Source organism: Perca flavescens, chromosome 5 (assembly GCF_004354835.1).
Source record: "Perca flavescens isolate YP-PL-M2 chromosome 5, PFLA_1.0, whole genome shotgun sequence".
Taxonomy (NCBI): Eukaryota; Metazoa; Chordata; class Actinopteri; order Perciformes; family Percidae; genus Perca; species Perca flavescens.
In genome coordinates, this window is record NC_041335.1 from 21,335,705 (window position 1) to 21,351,341 (window position 15,637).

General features: G+C 41.0%; 1 protein-coding gene across 2 annotated transcripts; it reads left to right on the forward strand.

Annotated features, from left to right (window-relative positions):
* Window positions 1–314: 314 nt before the first annotated feature.
* Window positions 315–15,334, forward strand: mapk4 (mitogen-activated protein kinase 4). 2 transcript variants are annotated; one of them, XM_028578440.1, is made up of 9 exons: window positions 315–681; window positions 1,936–2,111; window positions 8,307–8,451; window positions 10,690–10,772; window positions 10,968–11,046; window positions 11,844–12,069; window positions 12,267–12,429; window positions 12,554–12,829; window positions 12,875–15,334. In XM_028578440.1, exons 1-9 carry the CDS (start codon window positions 315–317, stop codon window positions 13,508–13,510), a joined length of 2,151 nt encoding a protein of 716 aa, XP_028434241.1. In that variant the 3' UTR covers window positions 13,511–15,334. The 2 variants fall into 2 exon arrangements, with proteins under 2 accessions (XP_028434241.1, XP_028434240.1); XM_028578439.1 differs by having other exon boundaries at window positions 12,554–15,334.
* Window positions 15,335–15,637: the final 303 nt, after the last annotated feature.

A 15,637-nucleotide genomic window follows, 5' to 3' on the forward strand; every position in this document is an offset into this window, starting at 1 on the left:
CTTTTCAAACTTTGTAATAGCCTACTGAGTACAGCTCAACATTCTGGATAAAATAATCCTACTGGAAGTTTTGTGGGCCCCTACAACTTCCACCTCACCAGACTAGTTGTGGCATTGCATTTGGGTCTTGTCTACATGAGAGCAGACATCTACATGCTCCAGCTACCTATAAAGATCAGGTCTTTAGTTAAGGTTCTGGACTCACCAGCAAGATGTAACATCATGTGCATAAAACAATAACAAAGCACTTTAATAGATATTGTGGGGAACCATTAAGCTTGAGGTACCTGGAATCATCTGTCCCTAACACCATCATGGCTAGACAAGACACCCCCCCCTTCCTCCATGGTTTTGACCTTGGTGGTCACTTTTTTGACCTTCGACCTCTCGGCACAGGTGTTACAGGCCTGGTCCTCTCAGCTGTAGACGAGCGTAGTAGACAGCGTGTGGCCATCAAAAAGCTGGTGATGCGTGATGCCTTGACAGTGAAGCACGCTTTGCGGGAGGTCAAAATCACCCGGCGGCTGCACCATGAAAATGTAGTGAGCGTTAATGAGGTTTTGGCGCCATATGGACTACCACTGCCCAGAGACCCGACCCAGCTGAGTGCGCTGTACATCGTCCAGGAGTGCATGGAGACGGATCTGGCTCGGCTGCTGGAACAAGGACCCCTTCCCACAGGTATGAAAGACAAAAGGGAAATAACATTCAAGCCAGAAACAAAAACTAAATATTATTTTATTTGAATTTGGACAGCTTTTTCTTTTTTTTTTAATTAACTTTTTTATTGATTCCATTCAGCATTGTCCCATTAGCATTTACCATCTGACACATATGCTTTCCACGTATACAGAGCATACAAATATTTCACATCAGGGATAAAAAAATTCACAATTAAACACAAAACTCAGTAGACTTGAAATGAGTACATTTTTCACTTGAATTTGGACAGTTTAAGTCCCTTTTTCATGACATGGTGCTTTTTGTTAAAAACACTACTGTTTTGTTGCTGCACTGCTGGCTTTGTTTACACTGTGATTTACTGGATTTAGTGGCAGTCCTTTCAAGACTCTTTTACTGAGGCACTACTTTATCCACAATTCACACTCACTCACATTTGAAGATTTATGTACTAGATACAACAGGAAGTGTAGGTATGGACATCAATAAGAAATAATGTGTATGTAAGTTTCTGTTTGATCTTGTTTTATGTATGCATGTATGTGGATATATGTAGATATGTGTGCGTAGGTTGTAGATATGCATGTGTGTATGCATGTGTATGGGGTTGTTTTTATTCCTTACCATAGAATTCTGGTGAAACATGGAGTGAAGACCTTCCCATGTTCGACTATATATAGTTAACGATGCCCTATTGGTAAATTAAAAAAAAATAAAAATAAAATAAAATGTGGGTAACATTTGGATAATTGAAGAATGGAAAGTCTCAAAATATGTTGTGTGACTTTATCAGTAGTACAGCTGTAACTGTGTGAGACGATATGTAAGAATGTATTTGCCAAAAGAAAAAAGAAAAAAAAGAAAATCACATTACAATTTTAACCAAAATGTGTTGAATCATTCATTCAGTTTGTTTGTTTCCTCTACATAAACATACTCATTAAATATTGGCGTGATGCAAACCATCGTTTTAATATAATGTGCCACAACTGTTTTGCCTATATTCACAAGTAACACATTAGAATATCAGAATTTTACCCCAAATCTGTACCTTCATTGAGTCTTTCCTTCATTCATTAATGTTGTGTTTTTATTCATGTCACGTTTGACAGGTTCAAATATAGATTAACCTATCTATACTAGCTTTACTCAATTAAACATAACTAAGTTTAGAAATAAACATTGTAGTAATTACATGAGTGAGAATAGAAGTGGTGTGGTGGATCCTGATATCTGACTTTTTCCCTTGAACAGGTCATGCTACTCTGCTGTTCTACCAGCTCCTGAGGGGACTGAAGTTCATCCACTCAGCTAACGTCTTGCACAGAGATCTGAAGCCTGCCAACATATTCATCAACACGGACCAACTGCTGCTCAAGATTGGAGACTTCGGGCTGGCCAGGATAGTTGACCCTCATTATTCTCATAAGGTAAGAGAGAAATGCAGGAAAGTAAACCCACCACACACAAACACATATAAGCCTACTACAAGGACGTTTACACTCACAGAAATGATGATGGTAGTATATGCTAGTAGTTGGATGTCTTGAAGTGAATGAGCGAAAAGACTGATGACCAAACATGACATGTAAGCTGAAAGTTTATAATAATCAGCAACACTTATACAAACATTTCCAGCCTTAATTACTCTTAGGGATTTTTTGGGGGCATGTAAATGTAGCAAATGTGCCAAGTGTTCTTTTGACCAGAGGCCGGTAAATGCCTGTGGATTTTTTTCTCTTTAGGCTCAAGCTCTTTAAACAAGTTTTATATTCATTTTATAAATCCATAATCTTTAGAGGACAAGCCAGCATAAATATCCACATCATTTTGTCTTGGTACTTTTTAATACTTGTTCTACAAAGATTAATCATACTATAAATATTCAAGCTAGGAAAGTTGAGGATGTTAGAAGGGATTTTTCACTCTCCTCATTGCTCTGATGCAGTGTGGGCCGGTCTGCTGCTGATGGATGAAGTGGGATATTATTGTAATATTAAACATTGTCATGCTCCCGCCGGGGAGAATTATTTCCCAATTTACGGCAGCTATATGCACTACTTTTCAAGCCATTTCAGGAAATATAATGCCTAGAAAATCCTTGCATCATTTAGGAAAAACATGGGAAAAAAACATCCTGTAGAGCCTACATCCTATTTTGTATGTATAGTAATTGTTTTCCAACTGTCTTCATCATTCTGAAACCAGAACACAACACATATTTTTTCATTCCTGTCCCTTAAAAAGAGTAGGACAGAAATTGCTAATCTTGAAACCTATGTTTGTTATACTATGCTAAAGTAGAGTTCCCAGAATGAATGTCTAGCTGACAAATCTGCTAAATTTGAATCCATCCCATAATAATTGGTCTACTCTAACTGCAATAGAATTAGAAAATAGGAATAGGCAATAATAACACATTTATACTGCATGGTTTTTGCCCCAAAACTGCATGTAATTATCATGACTGTTACATGTCTGTAAAGGGGAGACTCATTGGTGCCCATATAATCCATTTTCATTCAGATATCTTGAGGTAAGAGGTTAGGGGACCCCTTGCCAAAACATAGCCTTAGTTTGGAACGTTATTTAGCCCCCTTCTAGACAAGCTACCAATCCAATGAATTCCTTATGTCGTCTAGTTTCACAGAACTCATTACAGCCTCTGAAAGACAATAAAGTCAGCCTAAAAGATTCAACGCTTTTGAGAAAACATTTGGGGATGGAGCCCTAGAAGCCACCCCGCCGCATCGCCTCTGGACAGAAGTGCACAAACCCTTGTCCTTGTGTAGCAGTGGATACAATATAGGACGGGATGCTGTTGCAAAATAATCCTACTATAGAAAATCAGTGGTTTGCACTCATGTCTGCCTCGCAATTGAAACACAGAATAATTTATGTCTGTCTGGTGTCCTCTCACTGTGGTGTGTTAGGTGACATCTTAGGCATCATTAGTCTGATTCTGACAAAGATCCAGATTTCAGTCAAATACAGTCAAAATCTCAAACTTGAAAGTGAAAAGTGTTTGTGGTGTTACACCTAAAGATTGTTGATGATGTGATTGCAGTACAGCCAAGTTGTCTTTTTCTACGACTGGCATCTCCGATTACATATCCCTATGTCTGATGTTGCCGACCCGTCTTTCACATAGGCCTCCTCTCCAGCCCAAACACTGCCATTACTGTAACATCTTCTTTCCAAACCTGGTATCAAGTTTCGTGCTAATCAAACCCTGTGATTAGCCTGTCCATTGTAGATAAAGGCTTCTGAGAGATTAATGTGACATTTTACTTCTCCATTGTGCTGCTTTATGGAGATGGAGATCCCACAGTAATATTGTAACACTAGTAGGACAGGCTGTGTGTGTGTGTGTGTGTGTGTGTGTGTGTGTGTGTGTGTGTGTGTGTGTGTGTGTGTGTGTGTGTGTGTGTGTGTGTGTGCGTGCGCGTGCGTGTGTGCATGTTTGTATGTTTGTGTGCTTTTTGGGTCTGTGCATGTAAAAAGGGAGCTCTTGTGAAAGACGATCTTTGTCAGCTTGGAACACGGGACTGGGGATCAGCTGGGTGCAGACACAGGGGGTGCATTTGGATGGGAGAAGGAGGAGGAGGGAGGCAGAGAACAGATGAAGAGCAAGGGTGAAAGGAGGAGAGATGAAAAGAACAAAGGCAGAGAAAGAAGGGTGAGCAAAAGTGCAAAGAGGAGAAACAAGGAAAGGAGGGGCAAAAAAGTGAAAGAAAGAAAAAGTGAGAGAGATTTGGGTCATGCAGGACAGCAGAAACAAGGGTTGCTTCTATCTCACTCTGTGTGTGTGTGTGTGTGTGTGTGTGCGCGCGAGTGCGTGCGTGTGTTCGTGCTTGCGTGCGTGTGTGTGTGTGTGTGTGTGTGTGTGTGTGTGTGTGTGTGTGTGTTTGGATTGATAGATAGATAGATATAAAGGGTTGATGTCTTTATTAATGTAGTAAGTGTTAAACATGTCTGTCATGTGCATATTTCATATACATATGCCTATGCATGCAGAATTCACATAAAGCCATTGTTGATTTATTGGAGATTTAATAAGTAGTGTACCTCAGCTCATACAGATAGTATTGTTACTGTACTGTAGTGTTGTAGCCTCTTCCTTTGCAGATGTTAGCCTCAAAGCTTTGATAACGGGGATGCATTAATAACCAATAAGACTGCTGGCTGCACATTACAATCTAATTTTAAACTGACTGCTGACATGGTTTGAATTGTTCTTGGATAGTTGGGAGTCTGTCCCAGCTGATGTGCCTGTTAGCCAGCAGCACATCAGTCATTTTTCATTAGCATTTGGATTGTATTACTAGAGTTATGGGTGTGTGCTTGTGTGTATGACGATGTGTGTGTAAGAGTATGCTGGGCTGTTTGTGATGCAGTGTTGACACCAAAGCAGATGCCTGTAGTGAAAGTGCTAGCATTCTCTCTCTTATTTAATAATGCAAATTCAAAGAGCTGCTTTTTCAAACATTTTTGTGGTAAAGGACGCGGGCAGTATTGACTTCAGCTGTGATGTGAAATTCACAAATGGTATTAACTTTCACATTTGGCCATACAACAAGACAGGTGGCTCTGTTTTATGTCTCATTTGTATTGATTTCAAATAGGGTCCTTGAATCACAGTCAGCCTTTATCAGTGTGATTGGCTAGTTTAGACTTCTAGTTCTCACCATTCAATGACCTATACTCACTCCAAAGAAATCCCTCCTACCTTTCCTTAGTGTTTCTACTGTAGCTTACATGGTCTGTGTTATCACAGTGGTTTTGTCAGTACACTGGGACTCTGCAGTGCATCGAAATGAGGCTGTTTGACAAGCTGTCTAGATGTGAGCCTCTGACTACACAGACAAACATTTACTCAGGCAAAAAGAGATGACAGAAAGGTTGAGAGGAGATAGAAGAGAAACAGAGCCCGAGAAAACATTATTTGTTATGTTGTTTACTGTCAACACCAGTAGGAACTTTGAGTGTGTATGTGTGAATGTCACCTGCTGAGGCAGCACTGGATCTGCCCAGAAATTATTCATGACCTGGATGAAGGAGAAAAGAAGGAGAGGAAAGGTGAATAAGGAGAGTATTTGAAAAGGAAGAGAAAAGAAGAGATGGAAGTGAGGAAGAGGGGAGTGGGAGTAGACAGGTAAAAATGAGCAGAGTGGACCTGTAAGTGACAAGAAGAGAAGGAGGGATGAAACAGGTGAGAAAAGAGGTGAAGCAGGAAGGGTGGTGAAAAGAGAGAAATGGGGTGAAGTGTGAAGAAAAGAGGAAAGGTAGGGGAGACAGTCATAGCTGCTGTGGTGACGTAGAGAAACACTGAGATAAATTGAGATTAAGGGAGATGGAGAGGAAAGTGGGAGGTGACGACATGGAAAAGGTTGAAAGGAAAGGAAAGGAATGAAGACTGCAAAAAACATTTTAAAATGCTGAATAGCTGTGGTACAGTGGTTAAAAGCAGTGTAAATATAGTTACAAAACGATATATGAGACCACATATGTGCATCATTTTGTGAAACGGAGACCTAAATATTGTTTCTTTTTCTGTTCAAAGTAGTTTCCAAAGCTGTTTTGTGATTATCATCAAATACTACATCCTGAAAATGTTGTACTTTTGACACAAAACATGACCACTCCTTAAAAGACAGTGTCTGTCAAATGCTTACCAGGAAGCAGAAAGGAGAGCTCAAATGTAGAGACTCATCAGCAAAAAGACAAGGTGAGTGCATGTTTGTCAGACCATCATTGAGCACTCAGGATCAGTTTCTGCTCTGTCATCTGCTGGCACACAGGCAGCGATGAAGGAGGGCATGGAGGGGAAGGGGAGGCGGTAAGTAAGGTTCAGCATGGGCAAAAAGAGGGGGTAGAGAGCATAAAAGGAGTAGATAAGGGTTTCACATGATGTTCGATGAGAGGAATGAGAGAAGAGGAAAAGCTGCATTGGAGGAGCAAAGAAAAGAAACAGCAAAGCTGAAGTAGAGCTGTAAAACTGAAGTTTAATTCATAGCTTCTCATTCACAGCTACTAAAGAGTGCTGTTTAATTGGACAATGTATTTATTTGTTTGTATTGTAGAAGTAATGTAACTCCTTAGAAAGCTGGCCTGAAGAAACTCATGGAGCCATTTTGACACAAACATTTCTGGCAGGCTGAACTTCATGTAGGGGCACATTGCTGGATGGGATGTATAAGAGGGAACATCGGCGTGGGTGGTCCACAATGATTAAAGGCTCTGAGTCATGTCCTAAACCTTCTGAATGAGGCACAATTCACTATAATTTCCTTTCAGCTGAAATACCAGATAGAGGGGCAGATTGGTGAGTGGTGAGACAAAAAAATAGGAAAAGAAGACTGAGAGGGGTGATGGGAGAGCAGAAGGGGAAAAGAGCAGCGAGGACAGAGGAAGGAGGGGTAGAGAGATGAAGGAGGGGATAGGATAAGGATACCTGCCTAATTGTGGGGGCACTTTTCCAACCATGAAAATTAGTTACAGTTTTTTTTGGGACAAAAGTGAACAAATATAGTATGGCAGTAAGAAAAAAGTTAACTTTATATGTCCACAGTCTGAGCATATTTTGTTGTGCAGTCTATTGTCTTCTACTATCATTAGTTTGAGCAGTTAAAGAATAGAAAAAGAAAATTGAAAGAAATATGATGGAGTAAGTGCAGGGATTTTGAGATTTTGAAATGGCGGAGAGTGGAGCCATTACAGAGAGTGAGAGGTGGAGTGATATATACAGTAAGAGGCGTACAGTAAGAGCATTAATGATGGCAACAGGGAAAAACTTCTCATTATACCTTAGATAAATCTGGTTTGTAAATGAATACATTTGCCTGTGGCTCATCTCCATGCACGCCATCATCACAGTGTTACACACAAGGTGCACATTTACAAAAGTAAAAGGCAGGAGCAAGCCATGTCAGAGCAGCTCTAATGAGGGCATGTGTGTTGTTAAGCCGCAGAGCATCAAAAGCTCAGTGAAACTCTGTAACTGCTGGTAGACATTCAGGGGAATGTTTTCTACAGCAGAGCGTATCCAGAAGCCAGTTTCCATCCTCATGTAGCTGACATAAAATGATGAAGTCTTTGTGGTTCTAAATCAAAATATACATTACCAACTTTACGATGCTTTCACTCCAACAAAATAACTTCTATTGTACAACAGTAGGCTATGGCAGTTTTAATATCGAAGAAGATCTAATGCTGGTGACATTTGATCGTATTTCTAGTAGGAAAGCTTTTTAACTGTTAATAGTAACATTTTAACTGGGATGTTAAATTGTAGTTTGACATGTTTTGTTCAAATACAATATGGGTGTATTTTTGCCAAGTAGGCTAAATAAAAAGCAGTGTATCTGAATTTTATTAATGAACTCTTTAGGTAATTACAGTATTGACATCAATTATAATTATCCAAAAAACTGCCAGCTATATTATAATTAATATTAGCAACTTGAACACCTCATACACATGCGAGTGCATGCAGACTTACAAGTACACTTCTAAATGGTAAGAACTGGTAACAAGCCAATCTGTTGTGGTCTATCATTCTGTTGCTCTGTTCTGTAACTCTCTTTCTACTTTTCCTTCAATCACACCCTCACATGCTTCTCCAGGGCTATCTGTCCAAGGCTCTGGTAACTAAGTGGTATTGTTCCCCACGTCTGCTCCTGTCCCCCAACAACTATACCAAGGCCATCGACATGTGGGCCGCTGGCTGCATACTGGCTGAGATGCTCACTGGACGCATGCTGTTTGCAGGTACCTCTGCTGTTTCTCAGACAGTATCCACTAAAACACTCATGACCTTGATGTCCTACAGGAACACTATGATTTTGCTGATCTTTAATTTGATGGCACAATGAAATAATAATATATCTTTAGTATTCAGCAGAAACATCCTCAAAGCCCTGCAAGATCTTTCTTTACCATCTTAGCAACAATAAACACCAGCCTAAATAAGATAGCACATTACAAACAGGCTTATTTTAGTAGCTAAGTGAATAAAGTAGTACAATCAGGTAAAACAGTAGTATTCAAACACATATTGTGTGTCCTTTGTTGACTGTAAAGTTCTTACTAGCATATATGCTAAAAATGTTCAGTCCAGAGTGTCCTCTGCCAAAGATGCTTTATTCTCTTTCTGCAGGCTACTTCTTTGCCTGACCAGAATAACAATGATGATAGAGAAATTCTTGCTTTCTGAAGCAGATGTAGTTCCTCCTGACAGGCTGATTTGACCTCCACCAGCCCTCTACACCACGGGAGAGATAGTACCATAAACTCAATCGTCATTTGTTCCCTGGTGTTTCTCTCTGCTAGAATTTCACACATGGACTGTTAGAGCTGCATTTCACTTATCCACCGAGTTAACATGTCACAACTATTTAATATAGGCATAGGGGAAGCAATGCACTCTCATCCAAACACACTGGCCCTCATTTATGAAACGTGCGTACGACCTAAAACAGGCGTACGACGGGCGTACTCCGACTCCTACGCAAAGCTCGGCATTTATCAATTTGGACGTGAGCGTAGGCTGCGATCAAATCTCACGTCTGGTCTAAACACGCGCTCTCCCTCAGCTGTTGCCTTGTTCCGACGAACACGAGTAAAATAAAAGACACTGCACAAACTCCGCTACCGTGTGTTTATTTAATTATATGTACACCTACATGTAGGCCTAATAGATTGCAATAGAAGCCTGTATATTACTATTAGGACTATAGAAAATGTGTCACTGTCAAGGATGTATAAATTAAATAGGCTAAACTTCAGCTGGAGTCCGATTTACTACGGCAACACTGTTGACCGCATCAGTGATCTCTTTTCATCCCGCATTCTTTCTACAGCCTTTAATAACAGTTTTCAGGCTGCCAAATAGTACACACGTTAGTGCAAATGAACCAGAGATATCAGGGTTTCAATCTCCACCTCTGATTACGTCTCGCCATGTCGTAAATTGTAGGGGCGCGGCCTCAAAACCCAGAATATATTGGGGCGTGATATTTAAATGACGATCGTTTCCAGCCGCCGCATTTATCAATGTACGACCATTCTTACGCTCGGATTGGTGTGATACGAACTTTTCATGAATCCCACGTGAAGCCTGTCGTAAGATGATTTCTGCGCTCATATCTGCGCTGGTTTCTCCGTTAGGTTGATAAATGAGGGCCACTGTCACTGCTTGCTTAATTCTTAGTGGTGGATGTGTTGTGTGATATAGCACCACCTGCTGGTGCCCATTAGCTTGATGAAACTTTTAAAGCGTAAATCCATAATATAACATGGGGGGAAAAATGCTCTGCTCTGAGCTGAAAACTTTGAGCATGCTGTGTGTCTGGTGACACCACAGTCTGTGACTTCAAAATATTTGTTCATGTCATCTGTAAAATGCACTTCAGGGACTTTTCTAAGAGTTGAGCTTCACAGCATCTTATTCCTCCCAGGTTTTATACGACCCCCAACCTACTCAGCTAGACGTTTAGGTAATAAAGGTTTAACATAAGGATTGGGCCATATTCTGGGTAAATGTCTGCCAATATTATAAGAATGTGGGGTTTTAATATAACCTGCAAAGAAGTGCTGCCCAACAGGTTGTACTGCAGAAACAAAAATTCCCTGGTGCACAAAATGCTGTACCTACTGTGGCCTCGCAGTTAGGGTGTGACCAAAAAAACAACAAGCCTGTATTTTCAACTTTTACTGTTCTACCAGTATTTGATTTAGGATGGATTTCCACTTAAACAGATCAATAATCAGAGGAAGGAGGGAAAAATTGAAGATGCAGAGAGTAACATTTAATGTGATTTCAGTAACTAAAATTGAAGTGGGTTTTATAATATTTGGGTCTTAGAATTATCTTATCTGCAGCCTTACTATTTCTTTCACTCGACAGCTCACACCTCCTAGTTATTCCTGTTTGAGTCACCTTTTTTCTGCTTATGTAACTGATCCTTTGTCTCTTCTCTGTCTGATTGGCCGGTGCCCTTTCCCCAGGAGCTCATGAGCTGGAGCAGATGCAGCTGATTCTCAACACAGTGCCGGTACTGAGAGAGGAGGACAGGCAGGACCTGCTACAGGTGACGCCTCAGTGGCTGCTGCTAGTCATATGTCTGCAAACTGATTGGTTAGATGTGCATACAACTCTTTTCAACAAGGGCCCTGGATGTGTGTTGTTTTCAACAACAATATGCTTTATGCTTATAGTAAGAGTTAACTTAGTTGAATGCTGTGTCAATATGCAAATATTAAAATCTGTCCAATCCTTTTCCCAGGTGATGCCTTCATACGTCAGTCATGGATGGAGAGTCAGGAAACCCTTTTCTGCCTTGCTGCCTGAAGTGGATGCTCAGGGTGAGTTGAGGGAAGTAGGAGAGGAGAGTAGTGGTGAAAAGATGAAGGAGAAGCAGTATGAAATATAAAGGGGACAAATAAGAGTAATGGAAGATGTAAGGAGTAAAAAATATACAGAAGACAGCAGATTCTCTGAGTTTAAGAGATGACAGAGTAGGCTGTAAAGGTTTGGAGGTGGAACACATATACAGTAATTTAGCCCTGAGAGAGTTGCACGAGAATATATTTTATTAAAGTGCTCATATTTCCCTTTCTTTTATTGTGTTATATATCTTTTTTGTGCATGTTATAGGTTTACAAAGTGAAAAAGCCCACACTGATCACAAAACACTGATCACAAACTGCTCCAAACAGCTCTATTGTAGTCCAGCCTTTACTTCTGTGATGACCATGCGTCACTTTGTAACACACGTTATAATGCTAACCTAGCTGCTTGCGTGGCACGTCCTCATACTCTGCTTCTGACTGGGTACTAGTCCTTACCTAGCTACTGCGCATGTGCGACTCCCAACAAAGATGGAATAGAAGTGTGATGCCTCACTCTGTAGCTAAAACAAAGAGCTCAACACACAGGGTAGAAAGAGGAGCTGCAGCAATGTGCAGTACAACAAATGTATGGTGTTTTTTTTTCTTCAAATTAAACCATGTAAACCTTATATTCTGATAAAACCTCTAAATACAATTATGAACCTGAAAATAAGCATAATATGAGCACTTTCAGAATACACTTTATGGACACTACATTTCATTTCTCCTCCTCTTCCTCCCTCACTGATCCCTTCCTCTTCTTCTCTCAGCTGTTGACTTCCTTGAGCGTATTTTGACCTTTAACCCCATGGATCGGCTGACAGCTGAAGCAGCGCTGTCCCATCCCTTCTTCCAGCAGTACTCCTGTCCAGAGGATGAGCCCACCTCATCACATCCCTTCCGCATTGAGGACGAACTGGAGGACAGCCTCGTCACGGAGCAGAGCCTCAGCAACAGCAACAGCAACAGTCAGGCCTGCAGCATCCACTGGGAGAGGTCTGTACATTTACGTTTTTATACACTGGTATTTATATATATTGAAAAACTGCAATTTCTTTTTGGAACAGAGAAGTCTGGCAAAGAATAATGAGACACAAGAAACTACAAACAATTCACACAGTAAATTTACTTGCATATACTGCAACTAATACTACACAGACTAATATGACTACTTAATTTCTGCCCTCCTGTAGGTACGAGAACAGTTTATCAACAGATGTGTCCTGGCAGCAGTCAGACACAAGGTGTCACTGCATGCCCCCTGGCCACATCACCTCCTACCTGGAAGACACTGCAGAGGATGAGGAGGTGCAGAGAGACCCCCGGGCCAGTTCCACACTGTTAGAGGAGGCTCAGGTTGGATATGCTTTGTCATTTTCACCCATACTGACTGATATGTACTTATAGTATAACCAGTATCTTATTCTAATGAAATGCTCTCCCTCTAAAACTCTCCCTCTTCCCTATTTATCTTATATAGGTCGACCCACGCAAATATTCCCACAGCAGCTCAGCTGAACGCTTCCTGGAAAACTCTCACTCCTCTCTGGATCGGGCCTGTGGTTTGGGGTATGGGGAACTGGACTGTGGCCACTCCTGTGACTACAAAGTGGGCTCTCCTTCATACCTGGATAAAATTGCCTGGAGGGAGGGCAAGCCTCAACACTACTCGGAGCCTAAGCTGATCCTGGATCTTTCTCATTGGAAGCGTAACACTAATAGCTTTGCTGTGCCTGCTGAGCCTATTGGTGACAGCGTAGAGGACATTGGAGAGATGAAAGAGGAGGCAGCAAAAGAGGAGGAAGAGGAGGAGACGGGGGATTTATTCCAGGAGATCTCTCGCTGGGTGGAGAGTACCCGGTCTCGCCTGCTCTCGCCCAGTCCCAGTCCTTCTTTGGAGCCACGTTCACCCTCCTGCTACACCTCCTCTCCCCCTCTGCCTCTCTCCCCGACTGACCTTCCAGCTCCAGTCTTCCACTACACTGAAGTTGTGCAACAAACATCAGCTGAATATGATGAAGACAGACTGAGCCCACTTCAACCTGTCACGTCTTCCTTTAACTCCCTTCCATCACTTCTTCCCTCATCTCCCACATCTGCATTCCCCCCTCAGTCACCTCAAACAGTGTCTCCCCCTACCTCGCCACTTTTTCCTTCCCCAGAATCTCAACCCCTTTCCTCTACTTCCTCCATTTCCCAGCCAGTAAATGATGACTCCTTGGAGTCACTTCCTGTCAAGCAGAAAGACCGGCTGTTCGACCTGGACGTGTTCATATCCCGAGCACTGAAACTGTGCAGGCAGAATAAGGAGAAAGCAGACGGGAAGAAAGGGAAAGAGGGGGGATGGAGGGAGGAAAGCAAACAGCCAAACATTAATCTAAAGGTTCCCAGGCTTCCAGAGCACAGGCCTCCACCACCGCAGACTCCCAACTCTTGATGTTGAATTTCAGCTTCAGGTCCACCACAGTATAGCATCATATGGGTAGCACTTCCAAATTCTCATAGTGCTTTACAGAATGAGGGGTGTCCATGGTTGAATATGCTGCTTAAACATTAGACCTTAGTGTTAGCAGTCTTTTTGTTACTATTGCTATGACACACTACACGCTGTGACTAAAAACCTCACTTAAACAAGCAATCCTGCTGCTTTGTCAAGTGGTGCTCTCAGGCAATAAGAGGTCAAAAAGCATTTGGGTTCAAAATGAATAGCTTAGCATTGCAAATATCAAGGGTTTGTTCTGGGAATATTTAGAAATAATCAGCTAATTAATGATTGTGTTATTTGTGGTTTGCTGTCATTTGTCATCTTAAAGATGACTCCAACAAGAGTTACCCAGGCTATTGTGTACTGGATAACAGTAACCCACTGGAGAGGGATCACTTGGTTTGTTTTAAGTTTGCTTTAGATTTGTGTTTCTATACAAGATCCCTCGCTGTGTCAGGCAGTGGTTTATGTTTTCAAAATCTGTCTTCCAATGGTGATATTCACTGAATAATGATAATCACACAGGAAATGCTTTTTTCCAAGCTGAATGTATTAACTGAAAAATAATCAGTCAAATTATACTACGTGGTGAACCATTTTATTTGTTGCTATCTTAACACTCACAGTGACTTAATGAGCTACGTCACTGCTACATGCCTTGTAAACTTGTATAAAACTGTTGTCATATTTAGTTCTATAATATATTTCTAAAGACTGTCGTTAATATTCTTTCGTCCAAAGTAGTTTTGCTGAATGCTAGGGCACAATTTTTTGTTTGACGTGAGTTGTATTTAGTATGTGGAATGCTCTATCGTAATAATTTAAGCTCTAGTTCAATCGTAAATAGTTTCAAATCATGTCTGTCTGATGCACCAAACAAGGTAATCCTCTGCTGTACACTTACTGAAATATCTGTGTATGTACCAGACAACCAGCTATCTGTTATCATTCTGCTCACTTGTTAGCCACAGAAAGCTATAATGTAAATGAAAATGTATATTCTTTACAACCTTTATAGGAAATTCTTTGTACTCAAAACTCCTCAGTGCTACCCAGTCACCATAGTAATAGTCACCATATTAATACTTTTCTATCCAACAAGGAAGACAGTAGACCCTCAGAATGTAATGTATTCTGGCATTTGATGTCTCCCCTCCAAGGTAACAAAATCAGGTAAAAGAGACAGTCAGATGTATGTTCTAAACAGATGAAGGCTGTTGGCTTGTGCCTCGTACTTTCTCAATCAATCACATCTGACATTCACTTCACTCGTCAAACTAAAAAGCTCATAGTGAACATATTGAAATGGTATTTAAACTATTCTGCTAAATCCATGTTATTCTTTAACCTAGAAGAAATACGTTTCCACCATCCCTGGTTTCACTGTTTGGCATGTAATGCTCTGCGGTGGGTGTACCACATGTAAACAGTGTATGGGCTGGTCCGACTGTTGGGAATGCCAAAGGAATAATACTGATATGCATAAAACACACTGCCATGTTGTATCTGTTCAATGATATTTAGTCAAACATCTGATACCCATTCCGACTAAAGTAACTTCCAGTCTGTTAGCAACAAGTCTTTCATACCCTCTTACATATTCATTTTAATCCTATGTCCACACACAGAACACTAGGAAGGTGATAGTGTGGCTTGATAGTGTGGCGTTGATAGTTGAGTTGAGTTGATAGCCACCTTCCCACAATGCAGCCACTGTATCTGTTTCTCTGCTGTTAACAGTTAATGCTTATGTGAAGTTGATCTAAAAATGTTGACCTCAACATACACAGGTTGTGAGCAGATCATCGCTTGCACAACATAGTACGAGCCATACTTGAGAAATGCTAACAGTACAACCTATGAGCCAGGTATATTGTTTTACAGTCACAATAGACATGAAGCACATTTAGAGTCACTAGCACATTCAGAAATGCAGGTTTTACTCAGCGACTACTGAAACTCCACCACTGTCAATGTTGATTTTTGTCAATAATGTACCTCTAAGGTATTAACCATATCCGGGCTGGATTGCTGGACTAACTGAAGAAGTGTTCATGTAAAGAAAAGGCGCAAATTGTC

Bases quoted from the DNA above. Each gene is read 5' to 3' on its own strand.
- mapk4 (XM_028578439.1), top strand. From the start codon at position 315: ATGGCTAGACAAGACACCCCCCCCTTCCTCCATGGTTTTGACCTTGGT. The intron at 10,773-10,967 runs GTGACGCCTCAG...TCCTTTTCCCAG, and splicing joins ACAGGCAGGACCTGCTACAG to GTGATGCCTTCATACGTCAG. The intron at 12,430-12,553 runs GTTGGATATGCT...TATCTTATATAG, and splicing joins CACTGTTAGAGGAGGCTCAG to GTCGACCCACGCAAATATTC.